The sequence below is a fragment of the Paroedura picta genome, chromosome 6 (assembly GCF_049243985.1).
Source record: "Paroedura picta isolate Pp20150507F chromosome 6, Ppicta_v3.0, whole genome shotgun sequence".
NCBI classification, from domain to species: Eukaryota; Metazoa; Chordata; class Lepidosauria; order Squamata; family Gekkonidae; genus Paroedura; species Paroedura picta.
In genome coordinates this window covers 44,421,183-44,444,190 of record NC_135374.1, presented here as the reverse complement: position 1 = coordinate 44,444,190, position 23,008 = coordinate 44,421,183, and the positions used below count along the sequence as shown (strand labels likewise).

Here is a 23,008-nt window from a genome sequence, read left to right as displayed (position 1 = left end):
ATTATAAGAACATATAAAGCTGGAACAATCGATCCATCTTGCTTTGTACTGTTTACTTTGATTGGCAGAAGCTCTCCAGTTTCTCAGATGAGTTTTTTTTCCCAGTGCCTGCCATATAACTGAAGATGCTAGTGATTGATCTTGAGCTCTTGCTCATGCAAGGCATGTGCTCTTCCACTGGGACACAGTCCCTCTCCAATGTGATTTCTTTCTAAATCTTATTAGTATTAAAAATCTCTCTTTTATTTACTAAAGATCTTAGCTGTCATGTTATAAACAGATTTTTGGATCTGACTTTTTAAGGAAAAACATATTTTTCATTGTAGAATAAACATGGCATTTTATTTCTAAGCACTATTGGAAATCAAAAGCTTCTAGTTTTATTAAAGAAATTACAAATTTGAGCGCAGACAACATTGATGTTCAAAATAGCTCACAGATTTGCCATGAAAATGCTATAATCTAGTTTTCAAAAAAATATTGCATAATAAATTTTAACAATGTTAAATTTAAAACAATGTTTTGACTAAACTTAGTGTTTCTATATTAGCATATTACATTAATTTTCAATTAATTATATAATTTTTTTAATTCACCAGTAGTGAGAAATTTAGGCATGAGTATTGTATGGAAAGATAAGCAGGTAGTGAAATGGTTGCCATCGAGGTCTGTGATAATTAGCGTTATCCTAAATCTTCATGAGGTTTATTGTAACCTTTGTTTAAACAAATCACACTATGCTCAAGTTGATAAGTAATTAAAGTTGTTTTTTTGATCCCAGTGGAGTTCCTCTGCTCAATTTGAACATTTACCAGTTTAAACAGAGAGAACATAGAAACTGTTCCCTGAGCCAGGTCCAAGACACCTGAAAAGTGGCTGATGGGAAGGAGAAAAAAGGGGGAGTATCTGCTGCTGAGACACAGTAGCATATACACCATCTATGAAAGAATTGTGGTGCCATTCTAGGATACCACACTCCAGATTGAACAGTTCCCCTTTTGCATGCTGAAAGATCTATGGGTATTTGGGTCACTGAGCTATATGGTATATGTTTTTTATTATTATTAATTTATCTTATGACATGTGTATATTGTAGCCAGGAGATCCTAGGATTCTCTGGCAGCCAGGCAAGAGACATTCAGTGGTGGTTTGCCATTGCCTGCCACTGCATCAGGACCCTGGGGTTCCTTGTAGTTCTCCAATCCAAATACTAGCCTGGATCACCCCTACCTGGCTTCCAAGATCTATTTAATATTTATACTGCCCTTCCTTGTAAGTGGGATCAGGATGATTTACAACAATAAAATAACATCGTAAAAATGGTAAAAAACAAAGTTTGGTTCCTTCAATCTCCCACCACCACTGCCATTTTATCCCATGCCAGAAACTGGCGACAGGATATGGGCCAAGGAGAGGAGGGAAACCCATATATTCTCCAACTGGCATGGCCTCAACATATGCCTGGTGCAAGAGTGCCGTCAGGTTTGCATGGCTATGGTATAAATAAAAGTAGTGACAGCCAGACTCTCACAGGTATGTGGAACTCATACCTGCTCTGGGGCTTCTTGAGCCCTCTCCCATCTCTCTCCGCACGTCTCTCTCTTTCTCTCTCACAAACACACAAATGAAGACTCCTTCCCACCCCCATTATTCTCTTCCCTCTCCTTCCTTTCCCAACTTCCTCCCTGGTTCTTCCCTCTCCTCTCAGATACAAATACAAATATGCACATATAGACCCCTCCCCCCTCCCTCCTTACCTCTTGTAGCAGGAGGGCCCTGGCTCCTGAAGGCTTCATGGGCATTTGATGGTCCAGCCCCTAGAGGCCTAGAGGATGCTGCCTTAGCCTCCTCCACTGCCAGCCACCTCCATCCTGGCTCTTCTGGCATGCTTCCTGGGCTAGGACTAAGGACATCATGTCCATATCCATATCCATCCCAGGGGTCACTCCAGAAGATGTGTTCTACATCAAAATATGTGGAATTAATATCTAGAAATTGATTCATTTCAGATCAAGGTCAAGCCCAACATGTTATATGGAGGTGTGGTTCTGATCATATTTCTATTTAAGGAGATCAGATTTGACTTTTTTGTGCACCTAATATTAGCAACAATAATATTTTAAAATAACCACTTAATAAGTGCCATATAGCAATTAGCTACTTCTAAAGACAATAATACTGTGGAAATACTGTAGGTAATTTCAAAGGCTAGTTTAGGTCATGAAGCAGCTTACTGGCTCAACAGTTTTTCACTAATGGTCATCATAAAAGTTATTATATTGCTTTCCCTTTGAGGAAGTTTTCAGCATTTGTGTATACCAAAGTATTGCTAGGTTTACGGTTGACAGGCTGCCCAGCAGAACCTGCTGGAAGAGGTTGTTTCACAGGATTGGCTGCATATCAATCTCTGTTGGCCAATCTGATTTATTCTGATTCATTCATTCATAAGATATTTCTGCAGTCAAGCATGGGGCATTCCCTCCTCTTTTTCGGATTCTTCATGTAATGGTCTATATGTTATGTTCGGATAGATTTCTGTTATGCTGGCCATGGTGACTGGACCTTGATGAGTAATTTTGTGTTTACAGTAAGGTTTAAAAATAAAGAGCACTGACACCTAGCTGATCAGGAGGGGCTGCCTCATCACACGCCCTCCCCCTTGCCTGTGTATATCCACTGCCAGAAAATGCCAGCAGAAATGGCATTTGGCTGCCTGATTCCCAAATGACTGTGCACAATGAGGAGATCATTCTATTTTTACATGAGGAACGTAGCTTTGTGGTCCCGCAGCAACACAGACTGCAACATTTTTTTTAAAATCACGATCAGGAAATGGAGAGGGGAAGACAGGTGCGAGGGTGGGCAAAATGTTGCCGAGACTGTCGCACATGTCTCCCTCCACACATGCTTGCTCCCTAATCGCTGCACAGCAAGAGGTTGCAAAACGAGTTTTGCCAATTTCCTTCATCGTGGAGCAAATTTAACTAAAGCTTGCACCAGCCACTTGAGAACTCCGGGTTGCTGCCGATGTCATGTGGAAGCAGCACGAAAACCTGAGGGCAACAAGAGGCTGTCCTGGACGCAAATTCCTCTTACAAAATCTGTCTAGGTTTTCCCCTACCCTCATTAAAAAGTATAAGCCCCTGAAATGATGGATAAGTGGAACCTTCTTGGAATATTGACTGCTGAGGAAAGCAGACATAACAGGAGGCTTTGGTCCTTGTGTCTTACTTGCAAACATGCAAAGGACATCTAGCTCGCTAGGGACAAATGAATGGATCACTGCTGTGATATAGTCAGTTTTCCATATTCCCCTACTGACACCTTATTTTCAAATACGAACTTGTTGACTATGGACTTTTGATTATAATACATTGTTTAGGAGCTGTAATATTGTGCTCATATATGTTTATGGTAGCAAGACTTGGCTAACCTGCTCAACTTAAATGTAGGTTCATGTTGTAATGAATAGGAGGAAGCAATCAAGGGTGCAGGCAGAAAGGTGGGACTAAGAGGCACAATGAAAACAATGAAAACAATGAAAACAAAGTTGCAAGCAGACACCAAAAAAACACATTTTTGGAAAAAGAGAAGGGAGCAAAGCATGATGGGTAGCTGCCTCCATTGGACTCAGTGCAAAAAACATGTCACAAATTTCAGCCTGTGAAATAAGGGGAGGAAAGGCCAAATGCCGAAAGGCTAGAGTTGACTCACGGCATCCAATGGAAATCCGAAGTGAGGCTAAAACAAGGTAAGTAAACACTCCCTGAGCCTCTTGTGGTGTGAGCCTCTTGTGGCGCAGAAGTGGTAAGGCAGCCGTCTGACAGCTTTGCCCATGAGGCTGGGAGTTCAATCCCAGCAGCCGGCTCAAGGTTGACTCAGCCTTCCATCCTTCCGAGGTCGGTAAAATGAGTACCCAGCTTGCTGGGGGGTAAACGGTAATGACTGGGGAAGGCACTGGCAAACCACCCTGTATTGAGTCTGCCAAGAAAACGCTAGAGGGCGTCACCCCAAGGGTCAGACAGGACTCGGTGCTTGCACAGGGGATACCTTTATCTTTTTAAACACTCCCTGTGCCAGATCTGCAGAAGTTTCCCTACCTGGATCTGGCAATGCTACTCTCCCACCCACCCCTAGTAGTGGCTGGGGGCGGGGGTGGACCTGGCAACTTTAAACTTAGCAATATTTTGTTATATACAACTGCTGAATATTTCCTGAAAGGTCAGGTAGTAAAATTCCTTTTGTGATGACCATTACTAAAGATAAGCTGTTGAGCCAATAGGAACTGATTTTTCATCTGAAGATCAGTTGTATTTCAAAGGGATCTCCCACCGCACCTTTGAGGTTGGCAGCCCTGGCACTTAAATGAGTATAACTAAGTGAAACCTTTATCTAACAAATGGGACTCAGATCTCTTGTATTTACATTATATCTTCTGCATTTTCCCTTTCTAAACAGGCCTTAAATTGAAAAACCTGGCTATCTGCATTTGTTGCTCTCCCATGAAACCAGTATATGCCCAAAGACGTGAAATGTTCCTATAATACCAGAACTTACGAAACAAGACTGGCTTTTCCTTATGCATGGTATCAGTGGACTTCATCTATAAGCATAAAATTTCTTTATCTTTTCTTTTTTTAACATGGCCTAGATAACAGCCGCAGCAATACCTTGTTAACTCTCTGAGCGTATTAAAATCAGGTTGATTTGCTGGAAGCATTTCCCCAGATGCTAAAGACCACTATATCACCCTATTCATGCCCAATAAACACTGAAATAGTAGAGAGCCCTGGAAATCATTATTCATTCTTTTATAAGCCTATTAGAACAGCATGACTTGGTAGTATTAAGACCCACTTCAAGGAGATTTATGGCAGAATCTGAAAGGATGCAAGGCTGGAACTTGGCCTCGGAATTGCTTCTAGCACAACTATGCCTGCAAGAAAAGCTATTGTGAGTAGCCAGTGGATAGGATACTAGTAGTCTCCTTTTGAAGCCAATAGGACCTGCATAGTCCAGTTTAACATGTACTAGCCTTTCATCCTAGTGAGATGGGGTTGGAAGCATGATGTGCTTTGCTTGCCAGACATTCTATTTTGCTGGTTGTATTACTTCCCTTTAAAAAAATTAACAACGGAATGTGTAGGTTTAAGTACACCACAAACTTCACAACTGGTTTTGACCCACTGTGAAGACACATGGACAATTGATGTAAGATGCTATGCAGCATTAATGCTGGAATTATAAGGACAGTTGTATGCAGTTCCTTTAGAAGACTATAATTCTACTTATGATTGCACTGCTGGAGTCTGAAACACATGCCTCCGAACAGGGTCCCTTGTGAGATCTGTTCCTCTGCTACTGTAACTTGCATACTGCACATTGACTTGAGAGAGGGAAAGATGACTGAAGAAATGTGAGATATTGGGATAGCAGTGTAATAGCTCAACTGACAAAACACACTGAGTCCTATGTATTGTACAGTCAATAGGGCAGATTCCAAGGTGTTTATTTTTTTTTTTGGGGGGGGGTTCTGTTCACTTTATGTGGCTTTGTGATTTACAAAACTAATTTCACTCTATATAAAATAATATAAGCACAAGTTATTTTGCAAAACATGATCATTAATAATGTGGATCAACATCTACTGTTTAATTGTAATGGCAGTTATACTCCAGACACTACTAAAGTCTGTCCCTCTGATTAGTATGGCAACATTAGATTTTTGAAAAGCCTGCTTTAATATTGCTGGCTGGGGAGTATCAGTGAAAAACAGATGTAAATACTAGCATGCCAGAGATGAAAGAGGGAATCTATAAAGATTTGTTTGCTGAGAAAAAGAAATGGCAAGTATGGACTCAAGACTCAAGTATGGTGCTATTTATTAGAAGCAAATGTGGCTACAAAATTTTGGGGTAGAGTAAATGTAGAGATAGCTCTTATGTCTTAAAATGGCAGAATTGTTTCCCATATATGATGCCAGAAAATTTTAACTTCCCTTTTCCTATCTGGAAGACAATGATGTTTTATCCAACAGCAAATAAATTATTTGATTCTGATTTTAATATCTATACTGTCCCACACTTATTTCCATTAGCCATTTCTAGAGTGATGAGATCTGTATATCATAGATATACAGACCGTTACTGCACTGGAGGTTTCATGCTGGGCTTCAGGCTGGAGTTTTAGTCATGGCAGGTTGCCTCAACTCTTCCTGCACCCGTGTGGGGGAGCATTTGGCCTGGTGTGCTCATCCGCCTCGATTTGTTCTCCTGCACAGGAGCAGGGGCAGTGAAGTTCCCAGTGTGTAAATGCTCAAAGCTGAGTTTGAGAGTAATTTAGAGGGTTTTCCTGTATCTTGTTCGTGGTGCCTTCCTTGAGAAAGGAATGCCAATCTTCAGAACTCTTAGCAGTGCAATATTAGCATTTTGGGTTTTTTAAAAACTTGCCTGTTTTTGTATTTGCTAAGGGAAGTTGGTGATGGGGTTTAATTGTAGTGCCTTTAGCTTGGGGTGTTTCCGCACAAGGACCAATGTTGCCAATTGGTCCCACAAAGCGGAAACGCTATTTTTAAAAGTGCAATCCCGGCGTTACGCATACCTGCTTTTTTAGTGGAATCCAGTAGCGTTTAATTCGTTTCTCACAGGTTTCCGGTCTTGCAAAAATCGCTAGACAGGAAGCGATTTTTCCTGTGCTTTGTCCCACCCCTGGCCGTCAGTCAAACGAACAGCCAATGGGCAGTTATCATGCTCCAGGAAAGCCCCTTTCCCTTTAAGAAAAGTTTAAAAAAAAACACGTTGCAACGAATATGCGTTAATTTGTTGCAATGGAGAGACCCATCTAGCTGGCAGCTGGCGTGTGAGCTAGCGATTCATCGTTGCCACGCTCCCCTAAGTGAAAAGAAAAATCCCTCCCCCCGCACGGGCGTGATTTTTGGCCGAAAATAAAGAGAACTTGCAAACAGGGCTGTGTTGTGCTTGGTGACTTAGGGGGGCTTTAAAGCACTTCTGTGGAGGGACTGTAGCCGGAGAAGCCTCGCTGGGTGAATGAAGGCTCACCGGTTCGTTGCTTTCTGTTCGCTCCGGGAAAAAAAATGGCAATCGCTTCGCCGGAAGTTCAGAGGAGAGGGCCAGGGGAGGGACTTTGCTGGAACCACAACAATGGGAACGCACAGGTATTTTTCGCTACTGTTGCAGATTGTTTGCAAGAGTGTAGCGCTTTTCAGAGGGTGAATCCACTTTTCTGAATTTCCCTTTAAGCGTTACTACGAATCGCTTTTTGCGGGACTGTTTCAGGTGTGTGGCAGATTGTGTGCGACGTTTTGCGGAACTGCAAATTAGCAGCGGTTACAATTTGCAAGCCTTTTGCAACATTCAAGTCATGCGGAATGGACCTTGGTATCTACACTTATTCAATTCAGAAAAAAAAACTGAAAACCTTGTTGTTGCTGTTTGTTTATTCATGTATTTATTGGTAGGCTCCATTACAGCTTACACATATGGTTAACGGCATTCCTATAAATAGTTCCCAGCACTCAACTCCAAATAAAACATTTATGGTCAATAATGGTTTGTTGAGTAAACCATACTCATAACAGTTGTCAAATAGTATTTGCTGTTCACTAGCGTAAAGGTTTTGATGTGTTTTCTGCTCTGGATCTTGGCAGACGACTGTATCTAAAACAAAAATGTGGAAGAAGACAAGCAAAGCCCATAAAGCTGCTCTTAGCGTTAGTAGCCATTTTGCCCATGTTTTCTTTCACACAGTCTGTCTGAAAGTGGGTGTTTTAACACGTCATCTCTTCTTAACACATGTTTATTTTAGCATGATGGTGTCGTGTCTTCATCTCCCACGCTGACACAGCATGTTCATCCGTATTTGCTTTATTATTGTATGAGACCTTTAAAATGGCTCCGTGAGGAAAAAGGATTCTTGTCACTTAAAGATCCACTCTCCAGCTCCATGAAAAGTCCGTCATGTTAACTGTCTTCTTGCTTTGTTTTGTTTTGTTCAGAACCCTGTCTACTTAACTCTGAATATTAAAAAGAGAGAGTGATCTAATGTCAAGAATTTAAAGTTATACTACTGTACCTTTGTTGGTCTGTGCTAAGCATGTTTTAATTTATACGTTTTTACATGTGTGTATTTAGAAATTGAATCATTGTTACTCTGGCTTCTATGTTTGCATGATATGATTTTGTTTTATATTTTTTTCCACTCACCAGATGTTTCCAACATTTTGCTTCCTACCACTGTCATCCCCTCCCTTACCACTGCAACTGTCACAACCACTGTAGCCTTAACAAGCACAGTCCCATCGGCAACAGGCATCGACACCCGAGGTACAGTATGCTTCTTTGTTATGGCCTGCAAATCACAAATCACAACATAAACAGGCAATGACAGGTTGAAAAGCAGTAAAATACGATCCAGGTATTTCAGAGTCTGTTAAGGTATAGGAGTTATTCAGCAGCGTATTAAGTAAGCAGCTAATCTTCAATAGTTAACATAAGTGTTAATAATTTAACAATGGATTATACATTTCTGTCTAATAGTATATTTGATGAAATAATTTTTATCAACTGTTGCTTCCTGTACAGTTGTCATACTGAACTTGTGCTGGGAGCAAACATTTGTAATTTCAAATTAACATCATCTCTTAATATGGTTATTTTGTTTTCTGTTGCTAATACATGGCTAATGTGTCTGAGGTCTTGATTTAACCATATCCTTAGAACTATGTTAACAGTGTAAATTTTCCCTCAGACTTCTGTTTTATTCAGAAGCTACAAAATGAGAATTTGAAGGCAGCTGTTTCATGGTCCTGGAAATCTGTTGATGTTGTGTTATTTGTATTTTATGATCTACATAATGAATAATGATAATGATTTGAGAGGGAGATGTTTTTCAGGGAAAATTGGTTCTTCAGTCCAGACAATATTTAAAATCACATTTTTTGTTAGGAAATTGCAGTTTTCTCCCTAGTTAGAACAACAATGTCACATTTGAATTCACTGTATTCTGTGTTTGCATTAATGACATGGAATCCTATTAAATAGCAATTATGATACCAATCCCCCAGCCATTATGCTATTTTGTGTTGCCTGTTGGACAAAGGTACTGAATGTAACTTAAGTCCTCTCTCTACAGCTCCTCTCCATCCTTGCTACCTGTTATGGTGATTTTAGTCACCAAGAGAAGAGGCAGTTAGATTATTGGTCTAGAATTTAGGACTCCCAGGTTCAATTCCCTACTCTGCTAGGAAAGCTTACTGGGTGAACTTGAACCAGTTATACGTTTACAACCAAACATCTCACAGGGTAGTTGTGAGGATAAAATGAAGAAGAGGAGGAGGATGTAAGCTGTTTGGGGATTTATTTAAACCCCAATGAAATAATTATTTAAAAAAAAAAGAGGTCAGTGTCAGTAACTGTTTCCCATCAAGTTTCCGATTGGCACTTCTTCATATATTTGAATGTTACATCAGATTACTGTAACTACTAAAACAAATTAATGTTACTAACTTGAAAAATTACATTATTTATAGTATGTGTACAAACTGTTTTGGTGTATGTATGTGTGTGTGCATAAGCTCAATACTTTTAACTAACTCTTGAAAAGTACATGTTACTACTTATTAAATTCAGAACTCTGCTAATTCTGGTGCCTTTTCATTTATAACACTTATACTGTATGTGTCAAGTAGTAGAGAGTTAAGAGTGTTAGTGGGAAGGAAATCAAAGACACAAACATTCATGTTATCTTTTGTTAAAACAAAGGAACCTTACATTTTGCACACATTTCCCACAGGCCTTGTAATTTATAGTTCTTATTTTTTTAAAAAAAAACAAGTAAACCTCAGATCTCACTTCACTTTTAATCACAGACAAGAAAAGAAATACAAGATTTACTTTTTCAAAGAAGAGTGGGTTTTTATATTCCACTTTTCACTACCAAAGGAGTCTCAAAGCACCTTACAATCACCTACCCTTCCTCTCCCCACAACAGATACCCTGTGAGCTAGGTGGGGCTGAGCTCTGTGAAAACAGCACTACCAGTACTGTGACTAGCCCAAGGGTACCCAGCTGGCTACATGTGGAGGAATGAGGAATCAAACTTGGTTCACCAGTTTAGAAGCCACCGCTGTTAAGCTGCTCGCATTTTATTTTCCTAGAATGGAACAAAATGATCTTATTTGTCTTTAGGGAGTTAATTTTCTTAACTTGTGACCTAATAAAATTGCAGAAATGCGATAGTTACAGAGAATTAAAAATTCTGTATAAAATAACCCAGGGAGGTACAGTAGAAGACCCTCTAGTAAGTGGAAAACAGTAGAACAATAAATCTGTATATAAAACATGTTGATAGGCCCATGAATTAGTATAGGCAATAGTTTCAGTTTCAAGGGAAGGAGGCTTGGGGGCCCAGTGGATGAAGTTGGAGCTAGTGGACCTCAACCAAATGCCTGTCGGAAGAGCCCCCTTTTGTAGGCCCTGTGGAATTGTTCTACATTTGTTATGTATTGGCCTGTATTTATGAATGTACAAGATACGTTTTACCATGGTTCTTTATTTAAATAGTAAAGCAGCTTTTAGTGTAATGTGTTTTAGATTATTTACAGTGCATTCCTATATAGAGTTATACCCTTCTAAACCAATTGACGCAAGTGTAAGGTGAAACTTCTTGGGATTGTGCTGTATGAGGATGTTAAATAAGGAGGTTAAACCTTTGTGTATGTACATCACTACCCTCACATTTATTTTTAAATACAATGTTGTAAGAAAAGAGAAACTTGCTATTTAAACATTTGAAAGATAAATTTTAAAACTGCATTATCAAACATGTGCAGAGTGAACCATAGTCTCACTGTTCTAAGAAAAACCTGAAATTTGTTCAACAAAACAAAATCAGAGTCCAGGGGCACCTTTAAGATCAACAAAGATTTATTCAGGTTGTGAACTTTCGAGTACAAGCACTCTTCCTCAGACTATGAACTGCTTCAGACCAATACAGTTACCCACTTGAATCTGAAATTTGTTGTAATAGATGCAGCAAAGGGGAAAACATCTCCAAATGCCACATAAATGCTATAACCCTATAACCCTATGGATTCTTAATTGGAATAGGGCTATGAAAATTTTCAATAAAAAATAAATGTTTGTCAATGTTGGTCAATTTTTGTTTTATCTGACCATACTAGTGTTCCATCCTCTGTGACAGCCCTTCAAATACTTCAAGTTGGCTATCATATCACCTCTTAGTCGTTTTCTCTCCTGGATGTCTCCAAACTCTTAACCATTTTTGCTGCCCTCCTCTGGACACGCTCCAGTTGTGGTGACCAAAACTGAACACAGTACTCTACGTGAGGTCTTACCAGAGTGGAGTAAAGTGATAATCATCACCTCATGAGATTCAGTCCAAAGCAGCTGCTTCGGTGCTGAACTGGGGCTGCCTCAGTGACAGATCAGTTTTGGGCAGTCTGGATTCTCCCTCCCCTTTGAAAAAACCAGAGCCAAAGCAGTCTGCTTTGACAAGGCAACCACTTTGGAGTGATAGTTAAAGGGATGGGACTTCACTTACCTTCCAGACAGCCCCAGTTTTCGCCCCCTCCCAAACAGGCTTCCTCACACACAGAAGAGCAGGGGGTGAGCTCAAGTGGATGAGCTCCTAGATCCGGCACCCTCCTTCCTCAAGGGCTTTCCCATGTGTAGCTGTCTCCCGCCGCACTGCCACAGTGTCCCATCACAGTACAGCGGGGTGGTGAGAGCCAGCTGTGCATGGGAAAGTGATCAGCGCTCAGCTTGGGGAAAGAGGCCTCTCCGCCAGATCTAGGAGTTCATCTACCTGAGCCCAGCCTGCGAGTTACTAGGCACCCCCTGCTGTTCTGCAGGCTTGTGAGCTGTCCCCCACCACCACAATGTGCCGCCTTGTGGCCTTTCTCCAGCACCACGCCCAGCCTTTTTCCAGCATCAAAGAGCTTCAGCCGTGAGGCAGTCTCAGCTGAAGCCGAAGAGGTCCAGATCAGGAGCGCTGCGCACAACCCTAATCTGGACATTATGCTTCTTTCAAAACCAAAATCCTGGTTTCCTTTTTAGCCACCAAGTCACACTGCTGACCTATGTTCTGTGTATGGTCTACTAAGATCCCTAAATCCTTTTCACACATACTATTGCCAAAACAGAGCTCCCCCATCCTATAATGATGCATGTGATTTTTTCTACACAAATATTTTATATTTATCACTATTGAAATTTGTGTTATTCATTTTACCCCAGTATTCCACCCTGTATCATCCTGTATCCTGATTCTGTCCTGTGCTGTGTTTCCTCCCCCCCCACCCCCCCCCAAGTCATCTGCAAATGTATCCAATCTACTCCTGGTGATTTTTTTTTAATCCCAATTTCTATCAATGTAGTTTTCACTTCACTTTCTAAAACTGTAGATCTTGGCATCCTTTCATCTCTACTGTATAGTTCTTCAATGTATTATTTCCAACTTTCCTTAGAATCATAGAATCATAGAGTTGGAAGGGCCCATACAGGCCATCTAGTCTAACCCCCTGCTCAATGCAGGATCAGCCCAAAGGATCCTAAAGCATCCAAGAAAAGTGTGTATTCAACCTTTGCTTGAAGACTGCCAGTGAGAGGGAGCTCACCACCTCCTTAGGCAGCCTATTCCACTGTTGAACTTCTCTGACTGTGAAAATTTTTTCCTGATATCTAGCCTATATCGTTATACTTGTAGTTTAAACCCATTACTGCGCGTCCTTTCCTCTGCAGCCAACGGGAACAGCATCCTGCCCGCCTCCAAGTGACAACCTTTCAAATACTTAAAGAGGGCTATAATGTCCTCTCTCAACCTCTTTTTCTCCAGGCTGAACATTCCCAAGTCCCTCAACCTATCTTCATAGGGCTTGGTCCCTTGGCCCCAGATCATCCTCATTGCTCTACTCTGTACCCGTTAAATTTTATCTACATCCTTGAAGTGAGGCCTCCAGAACTGCACACAGTACTCCAGGTGTGGTCTGACCAGTGCCGTATACAATGGGACTATGACATCTTGTGATTTTGATGTGATGCCCCTGTTGATACAGTCCAAAATGGCATTTGCCTTTTTTACCGCTGCATCACACACTTTATTTTGTCCTGTTCAGTTAATGTCTTGCTATGTTGATTAGAGGAGTCACAAATTGGGATCAAGATTGCAGGAAGAAATATCAACAACCCCAGATATGCAGATGATACCACTCTAATGGCAGAAAGTGAAGAGGAACAAAAGAGCCTGTTGATGTGGGTGAAGGAGGAGAGTGCAAAAGTTGGCTTGAAACTCAACATCAAGAAAAAAAATATCATGGCATCCGGCCCTCTCAATTCCTGGAAAATAGATGGGGAAGAAATGGAGCAAGTGACAGATTTTATTTTTCTGGGCTCCAAGATCACTGCAGAAGGGGACTGCAGCAAAGAAATTAAAAGACGCTTGCTCCTGGGGAGGAAAGCTATGGCAAATCTAGACAGCATCCTAAAAAGCAGAGACATCACCCTGCCAACAAAAGTGCGTTTAGTCAGGGCTATGGTCTTCCCAGTTGCAATGTATGGCTGTGAAAGATGGACCATAAGGAAGCCTGAGCGTCAAAGAATTGCGGCTTTTGAACATTGGTGCTGGAGAAGGCTCTTGCAAGTCCCTTGGACTGCAATAAATCGGTCAGTCCTAGAGGAGATCAGCCCAGACTGCTCCTTAGAAGGCCAGATCCTGAAGATGAAACTCAAATACTTTGGCCACTTCATGAGAAGGAAGGACTCCTTGGAGAAGAGCCTAATGCTGGGAGCGATCGAGGGCAAATGAAGAAGGGGATGACAGAGAATGAGATGGCTGGATGGAGTCACTGAAGCAGTCGGTGCAAACTTAAATGGACTCCGGGGAATGGTAGAGGACAGGAAGGCCTGGAGGATCATTGTCCATGTGTTTGCGATGGGTCGGACACGATTTCGCACCTAACAACAACAACAACAAATGTTGATTTTTCAGCATGCCTGATTTGATATCTTGTGTGACAGATCTTTTGTTCTTCCCTTGTTATTCTGTCCTATTTGTTTTAACTGGTTATTATAATAGTTCTCTTGCTCTCTCCATGTATATCAATGGAAGGCTGCATTTAGGCATATGGTTCTTTTACTTTTCCTTGTTTTTCTTTAGTAATTTTGACAGCCATCTATCAAGATTTCTCTTATTTGGCTAGAGTAACAGGTTTCGGACATTCTTCTTTGGTAATATTTCCTCTTTCAACCCATAGCTCTACTGACTCACCATCACCTGAACTTATTAATGCAAATTTCTCATTTCCTATTTGTTTGTTTATTTATTAGATTTTTATACCGCCCTCCTATATGGCTCAAGGCAGTTAACATGGAACATCTTGGGGGATATTACATAGAACAGCATAGATACAACAATCATGACGTATTGACAACAGTTTCAACAGTGGTTATATGATTAACAGAATAATATAACTGGTTCAATTGAACTAAAATTTTGCTAGCAGTTTTCACCAGGTGCTGAAAACAATCCAATCCAAATGGAGCTATTCTTGAAGACACTCCAGAATCTGGAATTTGTGTATCATGCAGCAGTTCAACTGCTGACAGGAGTCTCTGGCTGGACACACATCATGCTGGTCTTGAAAGATCTGCATTGGTTCTGTATTTGCTACCAAGCCCAGTTCAAGGTATTGATGTTAACATATAAGGCCCTAAATAGCACCATATCCCATACAGACCTACCTGAGCACTAAGATCTCAAGGAGAGAGTCTTCTTGTAGTCCTGCCTCTCTCAGAGGCACAGGGTAAGGTAATATGCACGGTAACATGCTGTTATACCATAGCCTATTCTCTCTGTTTTTATAGTAAAAATCCACAAATTATAGTAAAAATCCACTTCATCTATTTATGCACATATCTTTAACCGCTCCTGCGGTTAAATAAAAGGGTAAGGCCACCTGGGTAGGAGTTAGGGCGGGCCCTGTCCAGGATAAAAACTTAGAGAGCCCAATCAGGAGCCGCAAAGCGGCTCCTGATTGGGCCCTCCGAGTGTCCATCCAGGGCCAAGCAGCTTTGCGCGCCTTCCTATTGGCCCCTCACCAGGACAGACCAAAATTCCATTCACCCAGTCCAGTCTGGCTGCCAGTCTGCTACTGACCACCGCAGGGAGAGGAGGTCAGTAGGGCTGCCAAGGGGGATGAGAACACAGGCTGTGCCAGCCCTTTTTGCCCCAAGGCTGTCCTAACTGTCATGTCCAACTGCAAATCGCCTCAGAACCCTGACAGAGCTGGGAGGAGGCTGCAGAGTGCTCCCCCTCCCCCCCCCCTTCAGGCCTGCTGCGAAGGAGCCTCTGACAGGCCCTGACTGAGGGGAGGGAAGCCTTTCCAAGAGCAATGCAGGGCAGCCTTAGGGGCCTTCCTTTTGGGGGGGGGACTTTCCCCCTCTGCCAAACAGTTGCCTGACAGGGAGGCCACAGAAAAGCCCCTTCTTACTTAAAATACTGCTCTGCCCAGAGGTTAGACACAGCAAAGCCATGTGTCTTTCTTCTTTGCAACTCTCTGAAGATTTGAGGCCACTGCACAGCGTTATCCTGCACAACAACCCTGTGCAGTAGGCCTCAAGTCTTTCAATTCAACAACAACCTGTGTGGGAGGCCTTAAATGTTTCTTCTCTACCACAACCCTGTCCAAAGTAGCCATTTCTGCCTGGGGAGCTGATCTTTATACTCTGCAGGTGAGCTGTATATCTCCACACCCATGCCCGCATTTGCCACCATGCCACCACAACCTCCCACACAACACACACATGACAACCCCATGCCCTTACAGACTGGACAACTCCTCCCCTTCCTCTTCCCACTGCCAAGCTCTAATGCCCGTTGTATTCTTGGATACAACGGGCTTTGCCCCTAGTTAAAGAATGATACAGCATAGAACTGTGGTGTGGATGTATTCCAGTCAATCATTTACACTGACCTCTAAGCTACATAAGAAACACTCCAACCACCACAGAAATGTGAACAGGTGACCTCTTCTTTGTTCCTTTGCTAAAGCTATATTTTAATGTATGGCCTCTAAATTTGCACTGTCATCATTTTTCATTAATCATAGTGCCTTCATTTCAAGAGTCATTAAATTTGTCTTTCTAGTATTCCAGCTACAGTCACAAAAGGCACCATTTCAATAAAGATGTTTTACAAAATATGTAGTTCTCGTACTCTAGAGTTCCCATCTTAACCATTAACTCATTTCACACTATAGTGATTCCTTATAACATTGGTGTCTAGACTGTAGCTTATGTGTTCCATGGGCATGTAAAATTTACAGTTCACTCTGAGGATTTGTAGCTTGGATAAGCTTTTCATTTGCATAATATTCAGGAGGCAACCTTGAAAAGTTACTAAATCTACTTGGATCAGTAATAATAGCATTTCATGAACAGTTCTCATAGTCTAGCTTTTTACTGTCTTACTCAGGCACATGTTTCTTCTTCTGCCCAAACTCCATGTGATATCCGCCATCACCCCCTTTTTTAGATTTGCATAGTCCATTAACTTCAAATCTCAAAGTACAACTCAGTGTTGTGAGTAAGATGTAATCTTGAGTGTCTGAAAAAGTTAAGAATCAAGTCAAGAAAATGACAGGGAACCAAATATTTGCCTATAGAACCAAAAGACAAGAAAATGCTTAATGTGTGATCAGGAATTTTCTTGTGAGTACTTCTTCAGCCCCCACCGCCTCACTTTAGAATCTATCCTAAAGTTCAGACAGCCTTTGAAGTATATTTCCTATGAATTCATCTGAGAAAGGCCCAACAGACAATCATTTTATAAATTTCATACAGTTGGCTTTATAAGTAGTTTTACAACAATTTATTTTCAGGGCTACACTAGGATAGTGGGTACACTTCACTTCCAGTCATACCATGGACAATCTACAATATACCTGAAATACAACTATTATTTATTTGTATTTTATTTATTTAGAAAAAAAATGTATACTGTATCTATAGGGAAGCTTCCCAGAGTAGCTTACAAAATGAAACACAATTTAAAAATAACAAAAGTTAATAAAATTCCAGCACTTAAAATCCAGTCAGAACATAGAAACAAATTATTTAGCAATTTTAAAATGAAGTTAATTGTTTTCAGTCTAAAAACACACTATACAGATGGTGTTGAAAGATCAGTCCCTTAATTAAAAGCTTGGGTAGAGGGAATTATTTTGGCCTGGCAACTGAAAGGAGAATGCCATTGGTGTCCAGCAAGCCTTAAGAGGAAAGACATCCCATATCTAACTACTAAAAAAGCCCTGTATCTGCTAAACCTGCTGCCTCACCTCTGAGAGTTTGCACATAGAAAACCTATCTTCAAAGGGGGATCTAAGGTGGTCATTGGAGGTCTCATTGTCCCTACAACAGGCAGGTATCTGCCTAATCATCAGAGTAACAGGATGGCATGCATTTGATTGTCTTGAGAGCAACTCCATCAGAGAAGTATTGGCAGGTTTTCTAGACAACTGTGTTTATGTTTACAAGCTCCAGTTTCCTGAGATTGGTCACTGTATAGTGTAAAGTGGGACTGTAAAGTGGGATCCTTCTGTAAACAAACAAATTTTAATCAGTATTGGAATTGTTATGAATAATCTATTAATTTTATGAAGAATCTATTAAAAGCAATCATGCACCCAAAGTGCTATTGTACATATACCTTATTAGTTACATTCAAATATGTGATTGCCAACTTCTGCAAACAAAAAAGTTACCTTTAGGCTCCTCTCCACAGTCTTCAATCCTAAGTGACTGTCCTATCAGTTTCACTGTGGGAGTGGGGACATGGGAGGGGAGGTGCTAGCATAACTCTTAGAATCACCAGATCATCGCCAATGGGCCCAGTAATTCCTAGAACTACATGACACACTTCTGGGTTTTTTCCTGGAAGTGACATCATGCCATGTACATAACACAGTGGGTTTAAAAAGTTATCCCACCACCTGAAGGAGCGGAAACAGAAAATTTGGACTGACAGTGGTAAGTCTCCATACTGGGTGACCTGACAAATGTTGGTTTCACCAGTTATAAGGCCGAATGGGACTTACCCCGGGCGCGTTTGCTGTCGCAGGGAAGCCCTCGCCGAAGAGAAAGGCAGGGCAGGGACTACACGTCTCAGCGAGCCCTGGGGCGGCGTCCAGCAGCGCGGCAAAGGACGGCTGGGGGAGGAGGGGGCCATTTCGGCTCTTCCCAGCCTCCTCTGCCCACGCCTTATAGGGAAGCGGCTGAGAGGCTTCTGCCTCTTTCCCGCTTCTCTGCTGCCGCTATTGCCCACCCTCCCTCCCTAATTTAAGTGGGGTCAACAAGTACAAGGGAGTTTTTTCTGGTATTGTTCCAGCTGTTTTAAAGTTAAAATAAAAAGAAAAAATGTTGAAAATTTACATACATATATATGTATATGTTTGGAATATTGTTAAATCTTCATTGTCACAACTGGCGGGTTTTGGGCATGGGGGAGGAACCATTGGCAAGCAATCCCAGCCTGCATGCTGTCATGGAGGATGAGCTGGGACGGCAGATCCACATTTCCAGGTGACCCGGAACCCGGCAGAGGTTCACTCTTCAATGGGTTCCCAAGAGGTGGTCACCTCCCCATTCTATCCATCAGGGCATTGGGGCACGGGGAACCTGGTGGGGTGTTGGAGGGCCTCGTGCATACCTGATGAAGTAGTGTGTGGCTGCCTTGTGGTCAGGGGACCACAAGAGGGCTGGTTCCGTTCTTCCCCATGCTGGTCAACGCTCTATCGTTCAATAAAAAGTTGTGGCCTGTTTAATGCCAAAATTTGTTGATTTCTTTGGCGAAAAGTATTCCCCTGCACGGCAATTATTATAAGATAATTTGTTCACATAACATGCTAATAGTCAATTTAGATGTTTTTAAGGCAACATAAGGATTTTGTAGAAAGGGGATGAGTTACTGGATTGGAATGATGACTCAGGCACACCTTGAATTGAGATAGCACATCCATTACTTGAACCTGCAATGTACCTTGGAGTAAAAGAGGTATTAGCCTCCAAGCAGGAGAACACAAACCTGTATACCAAGCACATAACTTACTTAGAGTATGATGACTGTTAACAAAGGGGACCACAGCCTAATTATCACACCAAAAAAGCATCCTGTTTTTTCAGAACAGATCCTGCCAGATGATCACCACATCCAGAACTGGAAAAAACTCTAGAAAAGTTAGATCTTGAAGAAGTGCTATCCCTTTCCAACTGACAAGTGCCAAAAGCACCACTGAGGCATTGGTATTTGTATCAGTATTCTGTTGAACCTGGGAAGGGGGAGAGAGTTATTGCCATCATGGGGTAGTTTAACTGGGGTTTAATGACGATAACTGGGGTTTTAATTCCTGTTTTATGGGGCTTTATGACAAGGAGTTTTTTTTTAACCACCACAAGCCATTTGGAAGTGGCGGTATAGAAATTGAAATATAAATAATGAATAAATAAATAATAAAAACCACCCCCAAACCCAGGCTTCCAGCAGCATCAGAATGCACCTGCAGCAAGTTGGCCAGTGTAAGTGGTATCTTCCAAATTGCTGTTCCATTAAACTTTACCAAGAATTCTGACCATGCTGATAACTCCTCCTGCATAAGTCTAGTTATCCGAATGTGTGATATGCTAGAGTAACTTCTGCCATGGACCTAGCCCATCATGGCACAGAAAGCCCTGCCAAGAACTGCTGTTAAAAATTAAGATGGCCGATCAGCAGTCCCTGCATCTCCTTTAATGTACAGCACCATCTTATCAAGCAGGATCTGGGAAAGCTCTGCCACAGAGTCTAGTAGTATTCCTAAATACATAAGCCTTTCAGAAGTGACTTTTCTGGTACGAGGGGAATACCTAACGTAAAAGCCAGTGCCAAAAACTGGAAAGCCTGTTGAAAAAAGCTGCCTTAGGGTCCCCAAAAAGAAAATTGTCAAGGTAATGAGTTACGTGCAGAGACCCTTTACCGTCCTGTCCTTTACCACTCATTTCAAAAACATGCTAAAAGTTTAAAAGGCTGCACAAACAACAGAACACTCCATCAGCATGGTTGATGGCCACATACCAGCAGCCCTGAAACTGAAAGCGCACACTGGTCAGTAACTGACATGACAGAACGCTGGCCGCCATTCCCCAATGTCCTCTCCATCCCTATATCAAGAGAGCCCCTTTGTACACTGAGGAGCTTTTCAGCATGAAACGGGAACTGAGATGACTAGAGCAAGTCTGGAGGAAGACTCGCAACAAAGCCTCAAGAACATCTTATAGAATGCAGATGATGGCCTATTAGTTGGCGGTGAAGTCAGTAAAATGCAATTTTTACTTGAGTGCTATTGTGTCTGCAAACTCAAGTTCAGCACAGTTGTTTAGGATAGTTCAATCTCTCACTGCCCTGACAGAAGAACACTAAAACAGGAGTCAATTGGATATCAGCTGTGAGGCACTAGCAAGTTACTTTGGAGACAAAATTTAGACACTCTGCTGTTACCTTCCTCCAACTTTAGTCACAGATAGTGAACTAGAGGCCCTTGGCCATCTCTGGAGAGAACATTGAGGAATTTCAGATGACTCATGCTGACTGAAGTGGACAAGATGCTAACAGCAGCAAGGTCAGCCACATGCCCATTAGACATTTGCCCATCGTGGCTTCTAAAACATCAGACATAGGATTAAGGGCCCTTCTCTGGGAGATAATCAACCTTTTTCTCACAATGGGAGAATGCCCGGAGGAACTAAGTATGTATGTACATATGTATGTACGTACGAACGTACGTATTTATTTATTTATTTGTTTGTTTGTTAGACTTATTTATTATCAGACTTATTATTCTATGATTCTATGAATAATAATTACTCCCAGAACCAGCTCATGGTGGGGTATATTTGTCCATATAAAAACCCTTTAAAACTCCATTAAAATACTCTGAACATAACCATACAATAAAATCAAAATCCTAAAATACATGGTGGTATTCAACCCCCTAACCCACCAAAACATCTACACAGTGAATAGGGAGCATAGATGACAGATGCTAAATTGCTTACAACTCCTAGCACCGGAAGGCCCACCAGATCTTCCTCACTGTGCCAGCCTCAACCATAAACCTGGCTGAAGAGCTTCATTTTGCAGGCCCTGTGGAATACCAAAATCTCCTGCAGGGCCTGCAGCTCTTCCAGGAGCCCGTTCGACCAGGTGCGGGCCAGGACCGAAAATACCCTCTCCTGATTGAGACCAGGCTTGCCTTCATGGGGCTGGGAATGACAAGCAAGTTGGTAAGCATAGGTCAAGAGGCAGTCCCTCAGATATGTGGGTCCCAGACCAGAAAGGGCCTTAAAGGTCAGAACCAGAACCTTAAACTGCATCCGGGCAGCAACTGGCAGCCAGTGCAGCTGCCTCAGCACCGGCTGGACATGGGCCCTATAAGGGCCCTAGCAGCTGCATTCTTCACCAGCTTCAATTTCTGGATCAAGGCCAATGGTAGGCCCACATAGAGGGAGTTAGAGAAATCTAATCTGGAGGTCACCATTGCATAGATCACCCAGGCCAGGTGTTCAGAGTATAGGTGGGATTCTATTAGCCGTGCTTGGCGAAGATGGAATAGTACCTGGCAAGCTATCTTCTTGACCTGTGCCTCTAAAGTTAGTTATGCATTAATGGTCCACTCCCAAATTCCTGACCTGGGGCGGTCATAAGTTGCATCCCTGCCAGGATGGGTAACCACACTTCCTGGCCCATCCCCCTACCCACCAGCCACAGGACCTCCATCTTGAAAGGGTTCAGTTTCAGACAACTTTGCTCTAACCATCCAGCGACACCTTCCAAACATCTGGCAAATGGTTCTGGGGGGGGTAGTCCATGAGAAGATAGAACTGGATGTCATTGGCATATTGATGACAACCCAGCCCAAAGCTGGGGTATGTCTGTTACTGAAAAAAACAATCTTTACACCTCCAAGAGTTCAGTAACTATTGACCCATCTCATACATAGCATTTCTGGAGAAAATGGTAGAAAGGGCTGTCGTAGATCAAATATCAGCATTCCTGGATGAAGCTTCAGTCCTAGACCCATCTCATTCAGGTTTCCAGCCTGGCTGTGGGGTAGTTGATTGACCTCTGTCGCCAACTGGATGAGGCGGGTTGGCGCTGCTGATTCTACTAGATATCTCAGCAGCATTTGACCCGGTTGGCCATAAGCTTCTAGCTCAAGGAAGCCATAAACTAGTTTTGCTATTATGGCAGGCTGGTTAGAAAAATTGAAAGTTTTCACTTTTGGCTTTCTGTCTACTGCTCTTGAGATTAGCATTGCACCCGTGTTTCTTTGGTACTCTCATAATTTCTCTTTATTCTCTCAATTTGCAAATATATACACGCTAAACATCCAGTACATAAGTTCTTAAGAGAATTATCCATTAAAGGCTACCCTATATTTTCTGGCACTTGGAGAGTATGCAACAGTTTAAAAAGAAGATAATGTTGTGCTTGCAGATGGTTATGCCTGGAACTCAAAGCATGTGTTTAATATTCAGCGTGCCTAGAAAATCTATTAATTTTAATAATGCTGTACACCTGTGCAACTGTGTGCTTCTTGTCTGTACTGCCACTTAAAATACTTTAGAATTTTGCAAAAATAGAATTATAAGTGCCGTTTTCGTACTTAAATTTAAGAAAAACTTTACTGTAAATTAATTGAAGTACTGAGGATTTTATCACTGTGCTCTAGTTTAAATATGAATATTTTAATTCCATTACAATCCAAACTGTGAAATTATTTGCTCTCACCCTTTCTTAGTTATGTTGGGTGTGTATGTCAGTGGGAAATTAACTATAGCATCCTTTGCAATAGAGCTTAAGCTGCAAGAATTACTTGGGTGGTAGCTATATTTTCCAGTACCTTGGATAAAGTAACATAGTCAACAATGCCAGGGCCAGA

General features: G+C 41.8%; 1 protein-coding gene across 3 annotated transcripts in view; it reads left to right on the top strand.

Annotated features, from left to right (window-relative positions):
• Positions 1 to 23,008, top strand: part of CADM2 (cell adhesion molecule 2) — a 522,633-nt gene that overhangs the window by 452,313 nt on the left and 47,312 nt on the right. For 2 of the 3 annotated variants that reach the window (XM_077342354.1, XM_077342352.1), the window contains one exon: positions 8,226 to 8,342. The exons of the other annotated variant lie outside the window; for it this stretch is intronic. In XM_077342354.1, coding sequence (XP_077198469.1) covers positions 8,226 to 8,342 — 117 coding nt within the window. The remainder of the gene's footprint in view (positions 1 to 8,225; positions 8,343 to 23,008) is intronic. 3 annotated transcript variants of the gene reach the window in all.